Genomic DNA, 19644 nt, shown 5'->3' on the forward strand with positions numbered 1-19644 from the left:
CTTAGTTTCCATAGGCCTTCCTACGAATCCTCTTACACCACAGTATAGTGGAACATTCCATGGGGCCACAGGACCATATTCTAAAACCCTTGACTCCTCCGCAGGGTCAAACAGGAAGAAGATGACCAACAGGAAAGGAGCTTACAGAAAGCTCCCCCTGGGGCAGAAGAAATGCAACCACCCCACCCCAAAATGAAAAACGAGAAACTGAGATTGATTGATATGTCACAGAAGCAAATTCATAGATTCTAATCAGGTATAAGTAACTTCTCCACACTGGTTCCATAATAACTACACCTAGGTAGAAATCATAGTCATAGCTGTTCTAGAAAACCGTCATTGCTAGGGATGGACTGATCCGAGGAGTTGATGATGATCGTGGGTTACTTAGCAGATTCCAGACAAACACCAAGACTGCTCAGCCAAGCACGAGCTGATTTCCTCAGCTCAATGTCTTACACAAACCATCAGTAGCCTTTGACTTTCCTCTCTGGTCACACATACCAACATCAAGAGAACATTCTTTCACATGTATCTAGAAATAGGCTAGAAAATCAAGAGCTCAGGAGGGGTCCACTAATCTACCAAACCACAAAGACCTCTGCTTCTCTTGTTTGGCGGTCAAATCCTTAATATCCCCAGACAGTGTCTCTGAAGCTCCCTCAACATGCAAAGCCTTGTGTTTAAAGTCCTCCCTCTTCTCTCTCTCTCTCTCTCTCTCTCTCTCTCTCTCTCTCTCTCTCTCTCACACACACACACACACACACGGACATGTCTCTATATTCCAGATGACCTTCTCCTGTTTTTCAGAGCCATCATCATTTCTTCTCTTGGGGCTGTCTTGCCTTCCAATCCTTCTGGGTCTTTTTATCCCTGTCAAAAACAGTTCCTTTTCCTTCTCTAAAAGCTCGGTGGCCAGAATCCCCCACTTGGGACAGCCACCAGCTAACAAGCACGGAGCACATCTTTCTGTGAACACATGTAAGTGTATGTGGGTTCTGTGTAGTGGGCCTGGTGGTGCAAACATTTAGGCAAACACACAGAGTAGCACAGCTGAAAGGACATGAAGCCTTTGAATAATTAACAGATAGTTATCCTTGGGATAATGCTGGGTACATCAAAACTCAGACAGTAGCTTAGGTAGACATACATGATACATATATGTTACATCAATAGTTTATAAGATGTGTCTTCTCTTTCACACCCATAAGACTAAACACATGGGAGTCAGGCTGTAGTGCAGCGGGTTAAGCGCAGGTGGCGCAAAGCACAAGGACCGGCATAAGGATCCCGGTTCGAACCCTGGCTCCCCACCTGGAGGGGAGTCGCTTCACAGGCGGTGAAGCAGGTCTGCAGGTGTCTATCTTTCTCTCCTCCTCTCCGTCTTCCCCTCCTCTCTCCATTTCTCTCTGTCCTATCCAACAACAACAACAACAATAATAACTACAACAATAAAACAAGGGCAACAAAAGGGAATAAATAAAATAAATTTAAAAAAAGACTAAACACATTATGGTTCTTTCCTATGACAGGAAGCACTTATAGGAATATACTCTCCAGAATTGTGGCCTGGTCAATCAGTTCTTTCTCTGCAAAAGATCAGGTGTCTCCCTCTCAACACTTTAGAATTTAAGCATTTGACAACAGAATTAATCATGTCAGAGAAACCAGGGACTGCTTCTATGTGCTGTTGACTTTACAAAAGACTCAGATAAACTGTATTTCACTTAAGTTGCTCAGTATCCCAGCAAGTTCATGTCATAGATTTAGTTTTTGCAAAATATCACCTGCATAAGCCACACTCCAGTGGCAGTGTACTCAATATGTTATTGTATTATTATTTTTTTTAACCAGAGCACTGCTCAACTGTGGTTTATGGTGGTGCTGGGGATTGAACCTGGCATCACCAGTGCCTTAGGCATGAAAGTCTTTTTACAGAACCACTATGCTATCTCTTCAGCCCTCAGTATTTTATCAAGTGAAAAAAAGCATTTTCCAGAATAGGATGTAACACACAGAAACATGTTTCTAAAGACATACTGACACGCACACCGACAGTCTGAAGGAACGTACAGTAATATAGCAACTGCAAGTATGTCGAGGTGGTGACTTTTACGTGACTTTTTCTACTTTTCTATTTCTCCCTAGAAGGAGACTCCCTTCCTACTGTTTGTGTAATAAACCCACTGAATGAGAAAAGAAATCTATTCCTGTAACAATTCCACAAACGTCAAGTACACAGCAAATCCATTCATAAAACATGTACAACAAGGAGCAGATCTATCAAAATTCTTCCTGAGTTGGATTAAAACTAATGTCAAATGTATTTTGGGGCTCAATCTAGGAAACGCATCATGGTCATGGAGACCCGGGTTAAGAATCAGTGGGGAAGATGGAGGGAGAATGAGCAATCTTCACACAGTGTTATGACGGTGTGAGCACAGTGCAGTGGATCTGCCCCGGTCTAGACAAGTCTCATTTGGGAGGACTGTGTATTGCCCACATCACAGAAAGAGAAGTAGGACATACTGCCTGAAGTCTCCCATTCCAGCGCAGGGTCTGACTCTGGGGTCATGAAGGGTCTGTGGTATTTTCTTGTCATTCTGAATAGTGCTGAATGACACTTAGCAACCCTCCTAGAAGCCAGGGCAGAAGTATTGTAATGACTTATCCCAAGAAGATATCACAGGAAAAAATCTAAAAAGAAAGAGTAGGAAGATGGCTCATCGGGGGTCGAACACACATGTCAGCATGTGCAAGGACCTGGGTTCAAGCCCCCAGTTCCTACCTGTAGGGTGGGTAATCTTCACAAATAATGGAGCAATTCTTCAGCCCTCTCTCTCTCTCTCTCTCTCTCTCTCTCTCTCTTCCTCCCTCCCTCCCTCCCTCTCTCCCTCCCACTGTAAAAAAAAATAATATGGTGGGGCCAGGTGGTGGCACACCTGGTTAAGCGCACACACGACAGTGCACAAGGATCCAGGTTCAAGCCCCTGGTCCCCATCTGCCAGGGGGAAAGCTTCAAGAGTGGTGAATCAGGGCTGCAGATGTCTCTCTCCCCTTCCCCTCTCAATTTCTGTTGGTCTCTAGCCAATAATAAATTAATAAAAATATTTTTAAAAAATAATATGGCCACCAGGAACAGTGAAGTCATGCAGCCACCAAACCCCAATAAGAATCCCAGTGGCAAAAAGAAAAGAACATCTAAAAAAATAAAAAAACAGACTCATAGGGGCTGGGTGGTGGTGTACTTGGTGGTATACCTGGGTTCAAGGCCCCAGTCCCCACCTATAGGGGAGTGGGGAACCTTCATGAACAGTGAAGCATTGCTGCAGGTCTCTCTCTCTGTGTATCCCTCTTCCCTCTTGATTTATCTGTCTCTATCCAATAAATAAGAAATCAAAACATTTTAAAAAGAAATCCTAGACTCGTGTGTCCCAACAGATATGTTTTCTCCTATCTTATATACAGGCATGATCTGTGAAATGCACATGTCCACACATGAAAACCCAGGGTACTGGAAATACAGTGTCAACCTCTAAACCAAATGCTTAAGGAAAATCTGGAATTACAGACTCAGTAACTCCAGGGGGGGATGGGGAGGGCTGATGGTATATAATCTTGCTTGTGTCTTACTCAGGATTAAATATCAATTTGCCTAAGGGAGGACCTCTCACGACAGGCTGACCAAACACAGTGAGCAGCACCACTTAGCACATGTCAAGCTCCACACACCCCACAAAGACATTCTCAACAGCACAGTGGCAGGACAGAAGCCGGTGTCTCCCCGGCAACCCCCACCGCCCACCCCCCGGAAGCACCGGGCTCAGCCTCTAGTGCCTGTGTCTTGGTGCCCTGTGTCCTGGTGGCACTGGCTCTGCTTTGATCTGGGCGCCCCCCTCCGCCCCCAAACTTACAGCCATAAATGCACTGGCACTCCAGCTGTGGTTTTATGTCTCAATCCACCGGCTCAGCTATTTAGGCTAGTCTTCTCCATGGGCTGGAAGCTTTTTCACACCATCTTGGGTAACACATCACATTATTCTTCCTTATAAAAACAAATAAACTCCAGTGAGCATTCAGAGTCAAGGCACCCCCTCCGAACACCTCCTCCGTCTTCCCCTTCTGACTCAGGTGGTCCATCCACAAGCCCACCCTTCCCATGCGCACCTGCCACGGTTGACTGGTCAGATGGAAGCTTTTTCTCCACTTCTCCTCCTCCTCCTCCTCCTGCTACTCCTCCTCCTCCTCCTCCTCCTCGGAGGCTTCTCCACCTTCCTTGCCTCTGAGCCGGGCACAGCCCTCAGGACCTCAGCTGGCTGCTATCACTGAGTCACCACCACAAGCACAAGCACAAGCACAAGCACCGCAGTGCCCCACACTCCCCACCATCCACTCCCAAGTCAAATCACTGTGCTCTCTACTCTCCACCCTGCAGAAACCTCCAGCCAGCCAGCCAGGGAAGCTGATGCTGAAGAAGGCATGGGGGGGGGGGGGGAGCTTCCCTACTTGCAATGGCTCTTCTCTGAACCAGAGCCTCCAAAATGCACAGACCTGGGACCCCAGGTCCAGAGCCAACTCTCAGGTCCAAGTAGCAACTTTCTACCACAGCCAGCAATTCGAAAAGAACCCGAGTCCACACAAGTTTAAGCCAGGGCCTGCCGTGGGCAGCGCAGGGTTGAGGAGTGTGGGGAGATCCTGTAAGGCATCACATGTTTTCGTAACTGAGTGTGGAGAGAAGTGGAGAGAAGGGGCACAGAAAGGAACCAGGCCCCCTGAAGCACGCGGCCCCGGGGAGGGACTGGTTTGCACAACTCCTAGAGTTGCATCGTGCATCCAGCCATCTCCCCAGCTTGAGCTTGAGTGGGGACCTTCCGCTTCAGCCCCCCATGCCTCAGACTACAGGCCCTCACAGTGAACTGACAGCCAGGGCCTGGATGGGCACACTGCAGGGAGGGACTTTGCGGAGACCGGCCTGCCGAGCTGGAGTCTGAGCTAGTTAGCACAGACAGGAAGGAAAAATGGAATGCCTTATCAGAACAGAGGCCCGCTCTCTCCCCTGGAGAGAACTTCACTTGCTGCAGACGTCTGTACTGACGTATGCCAAGAGGGGCTTTTTGGGTTATCATCTGTTTATCTGGAGAGCCTTATGTAACACATTCCTGCTGTTGATGCAGCAACCTGTCTATTACCACACTCTCAGGCAACTAGACCGCCGGTCCCCTGAGACACCCCCACAAGGTCTCTAGTAATTCCTGAAGGGGCGGCGGGGGCAGGGGGAGGACAACCTCAGCAATAAGGAAAGAAGGACAAGCCTGTCAGTCAGTAGCTTTGACCTGTTTTCAGAAGCTAACATTCTGATCGGCTGCTCTTCAGGCTGATTTTGAGAGATTACACCGAGCCCAACCGGTGGGAGGGGAAGAGTCCAGTTTTCTAAGTCAAGACACACGTGAACTGGCTTCAGCTTTCCAAGGGGGAGCACTGCCCTCCGCCGCCGCCCGCCGCCGCCACCTGCGATTCAGGGTTCAGGGCAGGCTCCAACCTTCGGATCTGATTTCCTTAACAAAGAAGCAGCTGCCCTGCACCCCTTGTTTGGCCGGGAGGCGCATAATACAGCAGACCTGGGAGGAACTTCCATTCATTCGAGCTCCATCAACACTGTGGGTTATATAATGAATGAGTCTTTTCTAGAAGCCCCGCTATTGGGAAACACAGGCACTTTCCCCATAGTTCAAGCCAGTGGAAAAGGAGCCGTTTGCCCCCTTGTGAGATCAGACTGAGCGAGGCTCGAATCTCAACAGCCTCCACTCTTTCCACACCTCTAGCATCTTTCATTCGACAAGAAATCACACCATAAAGGGTCATCTCAACTCACGCTTCACAGCTACAGAGAAACGATCACACAGTGGCCAGCAAGCAGCCCTTGATGCTGGTTCTCTCAGCTCCATGTTCCCTGCCTTGGCTAAGAAATGGGGGTGGGGGGTGTAGCGGGAGGAGGAATAGGAGGGGAGAGGAAATCAGCTATCTGTGAAAATACTTACAGCCTCCGAATCTTCAGTTCCATGCAGGTACAAATTGTCATACATGGAGGGCTGAGAATCCAGAGCACCTCTCTCAAGGCAGAAGCAGAACAGCTACAGGAGCCACGGCCAGCGCTCAAGAGGCAGCCCAGGCCTGTGTGGGGAGAACTGTCTCTTGATTTCTCAATTCCTGTGGCTGGGGCCAGGCGAGAGACTCTTGGACCACATCACACAGGGTGAGATTATCCCCTGAGGCAAGCCCAGCCTGGCATTTTTATCTGCCTGCCCCCCCTTTATAGAGCATTGAAGGAAAAAAAAAATTCCTTTCCTCAACCTCACAAACCGGTGACTGGGCTAGGAAAGCGGCCCCTGATTGGCTCGGTGTCCCTGCTTCAGTCAGCTGAAGAGCATTCCCTCGGAGCAGAGTGGAGGGTGGCTGGACACATCCTACCAGTGAAGAGCTGCTTCCTGTTTCGCCTGTGTTGTAGGGAGCTGCAATGAACACTTCTCAGCCTCTTCTCCCAGGGCTGCCTGGGACGTGGGGGAAAGCAGCCTATTGCAGACGGTAAACACAACTGCTCATCTTCTTAATTATCATCACCCCCCCACCCCCTGTGCCCGCCCACCCCGGGAAGGGAGAGAAGGAAAAGAAGAAATGTGATTTGCCGGGAGTCCTGTAAAAAAAAAAGACAGCCCGTCCCACAGTCACACATTCCATCCAACATCGCGATTTCAGAGGAGCTGCTTTAAGGCGGGCAGGCAATAAGTCACTCGAATTTAAATAAATAAAGCGGGATGCACATGTACAGAAGAAACAGATGGAAAGGCTGCCGGTGGGGATCTCTAGTGCGAAAGTTTTCAGTAATCTCGCTGACAAGGAAACACCTCTTTGAAGGAACTAGAGAAGTTTGAAAAAGAAGTTGGAAGATGCCTGTCAAAAGCCTTTATTTATCTGCCATTATCTGGTTTTTTATTTAAGGTTTATTTATTTATTTAAGAGACAGGAGAGAGAACCAGAGCCCCACTCTGGCACATGCAATGCCAAGGATTGAACTCAGAACCTCATGTTTTAGAGTTTAATGCTCTCTCAAGTGCACCACCTCCCATGCTGGAGTGAGAAGGATGTATATATGTATATATCTGTATGTATGTATGTATATAGACATATACTTTAAGTGACACATATATGTCCTTTTAAGCAAAATATTATCTTCCTTCTTCTTTCCAAAGTTTATAGCTTCCATGTTCCTAAAACAACATAGATCTTTTCCCGAATACCTAAATACCCCCACAGCTCAGTCTGACCCAGAAGAGTCCCACGCCAGGCTGCACCTAGATTCTTACAATCAAAATAGGGCTGCAGTGCTTGACATGGAGAATCCTATAGTTCACTCTAAAAGAATCCACTTAAATCTGGAAGGAAGAAGTTAGCGAGGGGCAGAGAACAGTGTTGAGAGGCGCTGCATGACTCACTAAGTTGGGGGGGGATCAATGACCCCGAAACTCTGAGGCTCCCAGTCCAGGGCCAGTTTCACTACTACTTGGTCAGACGGCTCCAGACCTGTCACCACGTCTACGGGTTCTGTTGCTTCACCTGCCAGACCAAGGTTAAGAAATAACTGAGAGTGGGGCTGGGTGGCGGCGCACCTGGTTGAGCACATGTGTTACAATGCCCAAGGACCCCGGGTTCAAGCCCCCGGTCCCCACTTGCAGGGGGAAAGCTTCACAAGTGGTGAAGCAGTACTGCAGATGTCTCTCTGCCTCTCTCTGTCTCTCTCCTTCCCCCTGCCCCTTAATTTCTGGCTGTCTGTAGTCAATAAATAAATAAATAATGATAATTAAAAAATTGTTAATAAAAAAGAAATAACTAAAGGGAACAAACTCTGCAAATCTAAAGCACAATATAAACATTTAGCCCACACAGCCTGCTTTGGCAGCTCCAAGACACCGGCTGCAGTTCATGTTAGCTCAGCACAGGAGTAGCCGGCGAGTCCTGAACCCAGGAACTGAGGCCTGTCCTTCTAGCCTGTATCTCTCAAGAGCAAGAGCAGAGCAGGGTCACCGGCACTATAAGTGCAGAACAGGCATCCAGTTCTTCCTGGGCTGTGCTGACCCATTAATGCCTGTGCATCATGGTTGCACACTGAGAGAAAAGCACATCAATCACTTCTGAACATAAAAGGTGGCAGGCAGCACCCCGCCACAGCAGTATTCACAGAGGATGGCTTCTGGGTCTACACAGAGAGAGTTCAGTCAGACTAGTCCTCTAGCTGGTGACAACTGTGTGTGTCCTGAAGCCTTCTAAAATGAGCCTTCCCTGTCCTCTCCATAAAGCAAGAGGGCTGGGTCAAAGGACTGTCAGCTCAAATTAATGCCCCCAACTCTGCTATGTGAGTTTGCCAGAATCAAAAGAGAAACTTGAAGTAAAGGGGAATTCTCCCTTAAAATTTCCTGAGCATCTGTACAGGGGTGTTTATTTAGTATATACTTATTATTTTTCTCAGCTCAGGCATACAGTGGTGTTGGGGGCTTAAAATTTTTTTGCGGGGGTCGAGTGAGAGCACAGCGGGTTAAGCGCACGTGGCGCAAAGCACAGGGACCAGCTCAAGGATCCCAGTTCGAGCCCCCGGCTCCCCACCTGCAGGGGAGTCGCTTCACAGGTGGTGAAGCAGGTCTGCAGGTGTCTATGTTTCTCCCTCCCTCTCTGACTTCCCCTCCTCTCTCGGTTTCTCTCTGTCCTATCCGACAATGAACGGCATCAACAATAATAATAATAACCACAACAAGGCTACGACAACAAGGGCAACAAAAGGGGGAAAAATGGCCTCCAGGAGCAGTGGATTCATGGTGCAGGCACTGAGCCCCAGCAATAACCCTGGAGGCAAAAAAAAAAAATTTAAATCTTTTTGTATAACCATTATGTTATCTCCCCAGCCCTGCGAGTGGGACTCAAAGTGGGCTTAAGTGAAGGAGAGGCGTTCTGCTTCCACAATTCACCAGGATGAGAACATTTTTTTTTTCCTGCTGGAGGGAAAAAATATATATATGGATGTGGCTCAATTTCTCTTTGGGAATTCCTGTCTCCCTTCAGCTGATGGGGAAATGTAAAAATGTTTGTAAGCCGCAGAAGTTCATCTTGTGATTGACAGATGTATATAGTAAATGAGTGGATTCGATTTAATATGCTATAATCTCCATCCTAAACACGGCCGAGCCATCTACGCCAAATCGTGTCTTGCGGACGTTTACCATACGGCCTCTTTGACCTTCTACAACTCCATTACTATTGGAACTATTCAGCTCATCAACGTATATAAGCCTCCCAGTGCCTCATGGGATAACGAGGTCCTGCCTAGCCCGAATCACCCAGCCGTTTACGTTGGAGACTTTAATAGTCATCACCAAGACTGGGGATATTCCTCCACTCGTGCTGACGGCTCTATCTTAGCCGACTGGGCTTCAGCGAATGACCTCTCACTATTATACAATCCCAAACAGACAGGCTCTTTTCACAGTGCTAGATGGAATAAAGACTCGTCACCCGACCTGTGCTGGATTAGTACAGTCAACGGCCAAGCCTTTCCCGCTACGAGACAAGTTCTCAAGATCTTCCCGCACAGTCATCACCGCCCAGCTATCACCCACATTGGTCTCCAGCTCCCACTGATTCTGTGCTCGGAGAAACTAAGATGGAACTTTCGGAAAGCAAACTGGCGTCTGTTCAGTGATCTTACCAACAAATCTATTCCTGCAATTCCAATTAACTCTATCCCCTCCGAAGATTCCTACAGGCGCTTCCGCCAAGCCATCTTCAAAGCAGCTTCCCAAGCCATTCCTCGTGGGAGACGTGCTAACTATATGCCTTGTCTTGATGCTGAATGCGAGCAACTACTAAAGCAGTATGATGAGTCGGGCGACCCAGATGTGGCTGACCATCTCATTGCCTCCCTGGATGCAGCACGCCAAGCCCGCTGGCAACAACTCACGGAAAGTCTGAACTTCACCCACTCAAGTAGGAAGGCCTGGAAGCTTCTTCACAGACTGGGTGCCGGTAGCCAACCCCCTCCCGTCTCCCATCCTCCCGTATCTCCAAACTCAGTGGCCAGTCACCTAACTCAAGTTGGACGTGCGTGCTAAGATCGACCCAGTCTGGAAAAGAGAAATTTCCCATGAGTGGTCATCCCACTTCCAGTTATCTTGTCCATCCCCAAAACTCTCTCCCTTTACACTGTCTGAACTGGAAGACGCTTTGAAGAGGGTTAAACCGGGAACAGCTGCTGGCTATGATAATAACATCACCCCAGAACTCATTCTTAACCTGGGTCCCGCGGCAAAGAAGTGGCTCGCTTCATTCCTGTCCCACATCTTGGAATCTGAGTCTATGCCCAAAGTTTGGCGTCGTGCGAAGATTATAGCGGTTTTGAAACCAAAGAAAGACCCAACACTGGCCGCCAGCTATAGACCAATTTCTCTCCTCTCTGTGTGTTACAAACTCCTTGAGAGGCTGCTTCTGTCACGTATTTCTCCTCTTACAGAGAAATTCCTATCACCCGCCCAAGCTGGTTTCCGCCCAGGAAGATCTACCTGCGAACAAGCCCTGGCCCTCTCAACTTACATTGAAAATGGATTCCAGAAGAATTTAAAGACGGGTGCTGTCTTTGTTGATCTCACAGCAGCCTATGACACGGTCTGGCACCATGGTCTCCTAGTCAAGATCTCAAGATGCCTGCCTCCATGGGTGGCCAACACTATATCGTTTCTTCTCCAAAACAGAAGATTCCGGGTACATCTGGGTGACAAGTCTAGCAGATGGAGACTTGTCTCAAGTGGCCTCCCCCAGGGCTCTGTTCTGGCTCCTACGCTATTTAATATTTACATCAATGACCTCCCAGAAACTTCTTCAAGGAAGTTCATCTACGCTGATGACATCTGCTGTGCAACTCAGGCATCCAAGTTCGACATCCTCGAGGAAACACTCACAAAAGACATGTCTCTGATATCTGATTACTGTAAAAAATGGCGACTAATCCCTAGCACTGCAAAAACGGTATCATCTGTTTTCCATCTACACCATGCCTCGGCCTTGTGTGAGCTTAATGTGCAGCTTGGCGATATGAGAATCCGGCATGAAGCCCAGCCAGTCTATCTTGGCGTTACTCTCGATCGCACTCTGTCATTTCACGAACATCTCATAAAAACTGCAGCAAAGGTGGGCGCGAGGAATCACATCATTGCAAGACTGGCCAGCTCCTCATGGGGCGTGAGCGCTTCCACACTCCGATCATCATCTCTGGCATTATGCTATTCCACTGCAGAATACTGTGCCCCAGGATGGTTCCGTAGCCCCCATGTCCACTTGGTCGATTCCAAATTATATTCCTCCATGAGGATAATTTCTGGAACCATCCATTCCACCCCGGTTCCATGGCTGCCAGTTCTTAGCAACATCGCCCCGCCAGATATTCATCGGGATGCGGCATCATCTAAGTTCATTTCCCACGTCTACGCTCCACCGGACCTGCCAATATACGCGGAGATCTTCGCCCACCCTGTCCAACGCTTGACATCTCGTCACCCAATCTGGTCCCCTACGCCTACACTGAACTTCTCTGTTCCAGTCTCTTGGAAACAGAGTTCGCAGTCAGCTGAGTTCAAGAACAAACACCTCATTACAGACCCCTGCGAGCGTCAACCCGGCTTTGACCTAGCACGCTATGATCGGGCCCTCCTCAATCGCTATCGAACAGGCCATGGCCGGTGCTCCGCTATGTTCCATCGCTGGGGAGCCAGAGACGACCCGAACTGCCCCTGCGGCTCCAGACAGACTATGACCCACATAGTCAACGACTGCCACCTCTCCAGATTCAAAGGAGGTCTCGAAACTTGACATCAGGCTCAACCTGACGCTGTTGACTGGCTACGGAAGAAGGGCAAACGCTAGAAGAAGAAGAATAGTAAATGAGGCTGACTCAGGGGTGGCCAGGTCAGGAGGAGCACTGAACCAAGCACAACAGTTTGACAACTCTGTAAAATCTAACATTCAATCCCCCAAGGACTGAAAACAGATGTGAACTAAGAGTAGGTTGGGACTGCCTGCTTCTCAGGAAGCTAGAAAAAAAAAAATCATACACGCAGAATTATAGACTATTACAAGTAGGAGACCACCCCCACCCCCCAGCTACCACCACCACAAATGAGGTCACCTACTCCTGCCATCCTTTTAATACCCAGAAAGTCTGAATCGCATTAAAGCCACAGTGTTCCATAGCTTGAATGTTCCTTCTTGGTGCAGGTCTCAAGATCAGGTGTGAAAAGCAGTAGCAGGTGTATTCCCAGAAGGAATGTGGCAAAAAAAAAAAAAAAGAAGAAGAAGAAGAAGAAAAGAAAAAAAAAAAAAGGAGGTCAGGCTGAAAAGCTAGTTCAGCATTAGAGTACCAGACTTGTGTGCATAATTTTCCATAAAGGTTCAATCCCCTTTGGGCTGGAAAACCTATTTCTCCCCCTTCCCTTTTCGTCGTAAATTATCTCATCACAAGGCATCCGTACATAAACAAAAACCAAGCGGTGGCTCGGGGAGTAAGTTTGGAGCTAGACAGGAAAGAATTGTATCTGCAAGTCACTTACAAGTATCAACCTAGTAGTGAGGCAGAGCCCAGATTCCAAAGGAGACTAGATGAAGACCCAGTTCCCCCCACCCCCATAAAGGAATGCTGAAATATTTCCAGAAAAACATTCAGAACTACAAGAGCATATATTGGGTCTCGGCCACCTTTGCCCCCAAGATTGGCTGACAAGTAGAGAGAAGGTCCTGGGAGCAGCCCTTCAGGTCCCAGTTTTGATTGAAAACATCTTGGGATTCTACTTGGTCTCAGTTCCCAGGACCAAAATTCAAGACGGCACACTTCATTGCAACAGGAGGTGAGAAGCAACCCTCTTGAGTTTTGATGATAATAGTTCTGTTACTGAGATTCTTTAATTTGGTGTTTGTGTTCATGGACTCATTACATCACTATTAACAATACATTTAAAAATAAAAATAAATGAAAGTTCTCCACTTTTGTTGTGAGTTGAGAGGATGAAAAGAGAGACCATCCTCACGTTTGGTTTCCCACTCTTCCCCAGGCCACATGAAGGCAGCTGAAAGCCCTGTGTCTCCTCTTGAGTTGGTTTTTCCAGTGACCATCCTTTCCTTCCACAGTAGTGTCTCCAAAAAATACATTGCCCCCCAGTAAGGCTGCCACCATTCTGAGGTTGTGCCGGTGACTGACAGCTAGCTCTGCTTCTACCACTCCTTTTTCTAGTCATCAACACTTCACAGTCAAGAAATTTTATGACAAAGCATCGCTTGTATGAGTCTATTTTTGGTTGTTTTTTTTTTCTTGCCTCCAGGGTTATTGCTGGGACTCAGTACCTGCACTATGAATCCACTGCTCCTGGAGGCCATTTTTCCCCCATTTTTTACTGGATAGGACAGACAGAAATTAAGAAAGGAAGGGGAGATAGATAGATACATGCAGACCTGCTTCATCGCTTGTGAAGAGACCTCCCCTGCAGGTGGGGAGCCGGGGGCTCAAACTGGGGTCCTTGCTTGGGTCCTTGTGCTTCATACTATATGTGCTTAACCCGGTGTGCCACCACTCGACCCCCAATGAGTCTTTTTTTTTTTATTTTTTAATATATTTTAAATTCCACACAACCCTTGGTAGGGGATTTGTCCTTGCAATTTGACAAAGGTCTTGGCCAAATTCAGTTCAGTGGAGATAGTGACATGACCCCCAAGAAATCAGGGAGGGCTCACTTCTGATTCTGTTGGCTTCAAATGCAGGGATGGAACTCTTTTCCTTTCCCTGGGGTAGGCTTCATGGCGCAGCAAGTCCGTGGAGCAGACAGTAGACTGCAAATAGCAGGCATGTCGCTTTTCCACTGACTTGTAGGGGGAGAGACAAGCCAACAGCTTGCTGATTAACTCTGGGCAGTGTCAATTTGAAAGCCAACGGAAACATCACTGTCCAAGTGTCCACCCAGATGTCTCTGGAATTTAACTTTCCAAAGTCAGTGAGTTATGCGTTCCTTACCAGGAAGAGACAAAGGAACAGCACTTGGACTGGGCAAAGACTCATCTTCTCCTCAGCTCCTTGATAGCACACATACCTGAGGCCTCTGCCACTCCAGCCTGGGGGAGACTACGGCTCTAAAGACTCTCATGCCTGCAGCTCTGATGTCCCAGGTTCAATTCCCAGCATTTCCATAAACCAGAGGTGACCAGTGCTCTGGTCTTGTTCTCTGTATCTTTCTTGCTGTGCATCTCTCTCTCTCTCTTTCTCTCTCTAATATAAGATAAATAAAATATTTTTAAATTTTTTCTCCTGGGGCCAGGTGGTGATGCACCTGGTTAAACACACACACACACACACACACACACACACAGTATGCAAGGACCTGAATCCAAGCCCCCAGTCCCCACCAGGGGGAAAGCTTCATGAGTGATGAAACAAGGCTACAGGTGTCTCTCTCTGTCTTTTCCTCTCTCTACCCTCCCCTCCATTCTCAATTGCTCTGTCTCTATCCAATAATAAATAAAATATTGGAAATTTTTCTCTCTTTCCCATTTTGCAAGAGTATTTTGCAGACAGAACCTATTCCTAGGAGATGAGAAACCACACCCATATATCAACAGCTGTAAACTATCATCTCCCAGTACGATGATAAATGGTGATAATCCTAGTTCCAGATTGTTCCTAGGAGAAAGGTTTACACCAAGCGCCAGGCACACAGCAGGTGGAAGCAAAGACTCAGCCTTGTTTCTTTGTTCTTGTTCGTTCTCTCCCTCTCTCTCTCTCTCTCTCTCTCTCTCTCTCTCTCTCTCTGCCTCCAGGGTAATTGCTGGGGCTCAGTGCCTGCACCATGAATCCACTGCTCCTGGAGGCCATTTTTCCCCCTTTCGTTGCCCTTGTTACTGTAGCCTTGTTGTGGATATTATTGTTGTTGTTGATGTTAGCCTTTGTTGTTGGATAGGACAGAGAGAAATGGAGAGAGGAGGGGAAGACAGAGAGAGAGGAGAGAGAAAGACAGACACCTGCAGACCTGCTTCACCGCCTGTGAAGCGACTCCCCTGCAGGTGGGGAGCCGGGGGCTCCAACCGGGATCCTTACGCCGGTCCCTGCGCTTTGCGCCACGTGCACTTAACCCGCTGCGCCACCGCCTGACCCACTCTTTGTTTTCTCCTTTAAGAGAATCAGGGCTGCCTGCAATGCCCAGCAGCTCCAGCTCACTTCACACCCACACACCCTGTCTCCAGCATCTGTGTCGTGGTGTCCCCTGACATGGTGTGTGGGGACTTCTATGGGCGGGGGGTAGAAGCAGGAGCTCTGGAGCCAGACTGCTTGTACGTCTCCCAGAGGGACAGCACTCAGCCAGCTCTCTGCCTCTCTGTACTTCTGCTCTGTCACTTCTCTGACAACGCTCCTCCCAAGATTATGGGGTGGATTGCAAATCCCGGGAGAAGACAGGGCTCCGAATGGTGCCTGGCTGAAACTCAATGCAAAGTCCTGGTGCGTCTGTCTTCACAGTGGGCTCCCTATGGCATGCCCCTGGGGCTGGCACGGGCTCCTCAATGCCCAGATGGGCGCTCGGTCTTACCAGGAGGGCTGACACCTGCCTCCTGCCGCTCTGCCTAATGATGCCAGCCTCGCCCTGGCTGCCAACCTGCTTCACCTGGCCAGGCAGATGCTCTAGATGTTCAAGCAGGTGGGCAATACATACACTGCCTCCTTGGCCCAACGGTGCTCAGGCCCTTCAATGCCTCATCTATGCCACTGAGCTCTGTGCCTGGCTTCCTGCCAAATGAGAATTCTGGCCTCTGTCGCCCCACCCACCACTCCTGGACTAACCCCGACCTGTCACAAACCACTGCCAAGAAAAGGCTACCAGCCACTCTCACCAAGGCAGAGGGAAACGGGGATCCAGACACAGAGGCAGAAAATCCTAGGGGTGGGGGTGGACAGTACGCTGCTCTGCCATGTGTGCAGCCCAGCTTCTTGGAGCTTGGCCCACACTACAAGGAAGGAAGCTCCGGCACTGTGGTCTCTCTCTGTTTTTCTGGTTTTTCCACAAGGGTTATTGCTGGGGCTCAGTCCTGCAAGACAAACCCACCATTCCCGGTGATCATTTTTCCATTTACTTATTTGTTTGTTATTTGATAGGACAGAGTGAGTTTCAGAGGGAGGGGGAAGTAGAGCAGAGAGAGAGAGAGAGAAAGAGAGAGAGAGAGACCTGCAACACTCATCCCCCCTGTCAATGGGGACCAGGAGCTTGAGCCTGAGTCCTTGAACACAGCAATTTGTGTGCTCAGCCAGGTGTACCACAGCCTGGCCCCTCTGCCTCTCTGTTTCTTGATTTCTCCCTCTCTCTCTCCTCTTTGTATTATCTTTATTTATTTATTGGCTAGAAATAACTCAGCAATCAAGAGGGAAGGGGGTGACAGAGAGACAGAGAGACACCTGCAGCCCTACCTCACCATTTGCAAAGTTTTTCCCCTGTAGGTGGGGAGCTGGGACTCAAACTTTGGGTACTTGAGCATCGTAACATGTGCGCTCAACCAGGTGCGCCACCACCTGGCCCCTGTTTCTGGATTTCTCTACCTGAAAAAGTCAGCTTGGAGCAGTGAAGTCAAAGAAACAAAGAAAAGGAGACAGAGTGAGGATAGAGAGGAAGGAACGAAGGAAGGAAGGAAGGAAGGAAGGAAGGAAGGAAGGAAGGAAGGGGGGAAGAGAGGGAGGGAGGGAGACTGGAGAGAAAGAAAGAGAAAAGAAGGAAAGGATGAAGGAAGGATGGAAAACAAGAAATCCTGAGCTCATGAAAAAATATGCATGAACTTCCTCTCCGCCACTGTGGACGGCTCCAGGGGAAAAGTCATAATTCATAATTCATAAGAGTGTAGGAAGGATAAAAAATTATCGTGGCTTATTCAACTTGGGGGGGAGTGGAGAACACATAGCCTTCCCTATGATTGACAGTACTCAAAAATCTCTCGGGAGTTGGGCGGTGGCGCAGTGGGTTAAGCGCATGTGGCATGAAGTGCAGGACCGGCGTAAGGATCCCGGTTCGAGCCCCGGCTCCCCACCTGCAGCACAGTCGCTTCCCAGGCGGTGAAGCAGGTCTGCAGGTGTCTGTCTTTCTCTCCTCCTCTCTGTCTTCCCCTCCTCTCTCCATTTCTCTCTGTCCTATCTAACAATGACGACACCAATAACAATAACAACAATAAAAAACAACAAGGGTAACAAAAGGGAAAATAAATAAATAAATTTAAAAAATAAAAATATATGTTAATAATAAAAAAAAGAGAAATCTCTCACCTTCTCAAATTTCTGTTAAAGAAAAAAAAAAGCCAATCTCTGGGCTACAATATTCCACACACAGTCACTAAGCTCCAGGCTCCCCAACAACATTTTCCCATTCTTCTCCAAAATGAAGGGAGGAGCTACATCCATTTGGTGTCTGCCTTAGACATCATTTAGCCAATGTTATCAGCTGCAAGAACCCTATGTTACTTCAGTACTGGTACCCCGATAGTTTCATTCCTGAAACTATCCTCAATAGGCCAGGAATATCACCCACTATATAGCACTTTCCTCCAATGACTGAGGCCCTGACTTCGATGCCTGGCACCAAACAAGCAAACAAAAGATTCTCCATAAAAAGCGGTTGCATAGCGGACAAGGCGGAAGTGCAGCCGGTTAAGCGCACATAGCGCAAAGCGCAAGGACCAGCACAAGGATCCCAGTTCAAACCCCCAACTTCCCACCTGAAGGGAGTCGCGTCACAAGCGGTGAAGCAGGTCTGGAGGTGTCTATCTTGGCTGGGAGTATGGATTGACCTGTCAACACCCATGTTCAGCGGGGAAGCAATTACAGAAGCCAGACGTTCTACCTTCTGCACCCCACAATGACCCTGGGTCCATGCTCCCAGAGGGATAAAGAATAGGAAAGCTGTCAGGGGAAGGGATGGGATACGGAGATCGGGTGGTGGGAATCGTGTGGCATTGTACCCCTCTTATATACGGTTTTGTTAATGTCTCCTGTTTAAAATAAATTTTAAAAATTAAGAAAATAAATAAGTGGCCTCTAGGAGCAGTGGACTGCACCAAGCCCCAGAGATAACCCTGGATCCTGGTTAAAGCCCCCAGTTCCTCAACTGCAGGGGGGTCACTTTCTCTCTCCCTCTCAATCTCTATCTTCCCCTCCCCTCTCAACTTCTCTCTGTTCTATCCAACAACAGCAGCAGCAATAACAGCAACAACAATGGCGACGACAACGATAGAAAAAAGATGGCTGCCAGGAGACTAGATTCGTGGGACAGGCACCCAGCCCCAGCGATAACCCTGGAGGCAAAGCCAGAGGAAAACAGGTGGCACAAATCCAATACAACCATGAAAAGAAATATCCATGCTAAGGTCTTAGAAAACAAATGACAAAGTAGTAAGGCTGTTGGGCACTGAGTTGTGAGCTGGCCTTGGGTCCGTTATAAAGATTTATCTTGGGTAGATTCTATATGGGCAAGGGGGCTGTTTGGTAGGTGAATGGATGATCATGCTAAAGTCTGGGGATACTTCCAAAGATTTCTGTTACCTCGGAACACATTTTTGGAGAAACTCAATTTCCTTTTGGAAAAGAGTGCCAGACCACTTCCCCCCCACCCCCCCGCATTCAACTTGTTTATATACAGAACAACTGCAAAACAGAAGTTCAGGGGCACAGGAGGCATTGCAGCCATTAAAACTCAGACTCACAGGCGTGAGACCCCAAGGTCATGCCCAGCACTGCATATGCCAAAGTGATGCTCCAATACCCACCCGCCCATTGTTAATAAATAAATCTTGAAAAAGATAAAAGTTTCATTACTACATTTTGCAAAGCCAGATACGTCGTTATGATAAAGATGATGTTCCCAGTGTAACACAGCATCACAACAGGACCAGACCTCTACAAGAGTTCTGGCACAGCTCACGGAGTCCTTCCTGGGCATAAGGTGTGCTAGGACTTTTCTAGAAGTGTAGAGAGATCGGGCTGAGTGACAGTGCCCAAGTAGACCACTCCTGCAAGTACACCTAAGGATTATTTTCTTGAGATTTACTGATTTGGAGGTGGGCAGTAGCATAGCTGGTTAAGCGCACATGGCGAGCCCCCGGCTTCTCACCAGCAGGGGGGGTCGTTTCACAAGCGGTGAAGCAGGTCTGCAGGTGTCTGTCTTTCTCTCCCCCTCTCTGTCTTCCCCTCCTCTCTCCATTTCTCTCTGTCCTATCCAACAACGGCAACAACTATAACAACAATAACAACTACAACAATGGCAACAAAATGGGGGAAAAAGGCCTCCAGGAGCTGTGGATTCATAGTGCAGGCACTGAGCCCCAGCAATAACCCTGGAGGGAAAAAAAAAAAAATTTAAGGTTTCTAAAAAAGTAAAAAAAAAAAAAAAAAAAAAAAAATTTACTGATTGCTTACTTTCTCTTCTTTACTTTTTTTTTTTTAAAAAAACCAAGTTATTTACATTCAGCTACAGTGACATTCCAATCATAGTAGATGACAAACAACATCTTTATCACTAGGCACTTGTAAAAGGAGTTTAGACT

At 48.1% G+C, this 19644-nt stretch overlaps 1 protein-coding gene across 6 annotated transcripts in view; it reads right to left on the reverse strand.

Moving 5' to 3' along the window:
* Positions 1-19644, reverse strand: part of CACNB4 (calcium voltage-gated channel auxiliary subunit beta 4) — a 250075-nt gene that overhangs the window by 152497 nt on the left and 77934 nt on the right. The window contains exons 1-2 of one of the 6 annotated variants that reach the window (XM_060178145.1): positions 6039-6611; positions 3915-4041 (exon numbers count right to left, since the gene is read on the reverse strand). The exons of 3 other annotated variants lie outside the window; for them this stretch is intronic. In XM_060178145.1, the coding sequence (XP_060034128.1) occupies positions 3915-3920 (6 nt within the window). In that variant the 5' untranslated portion in view covers positions 3921-4041; positions 6039-6611. Of the gene's footprint in view, positions 1-3914; positions 4046-6038; positions 6612-19644 lie in introns of those variants that run through there. 2 more of the 6 variants (XM_060178144.1, XM_060178143.1) reach the window with 2 other exon arrangements.

This window comes from Erinaceus europaeus, chromosome 18 (genome assembly GCF_950295315.1).
Source record: "Erinaceus europaeus chromosome 18, mEriEur2.1, whole genome shotgun sequence".
Taxonomy (NCBI): Eukaryota; Metazoa; Chordata; class Mammalia; order Eulipotyphla; family Erinaceidae; genus Erinaceus; species Erinaceus europaeus.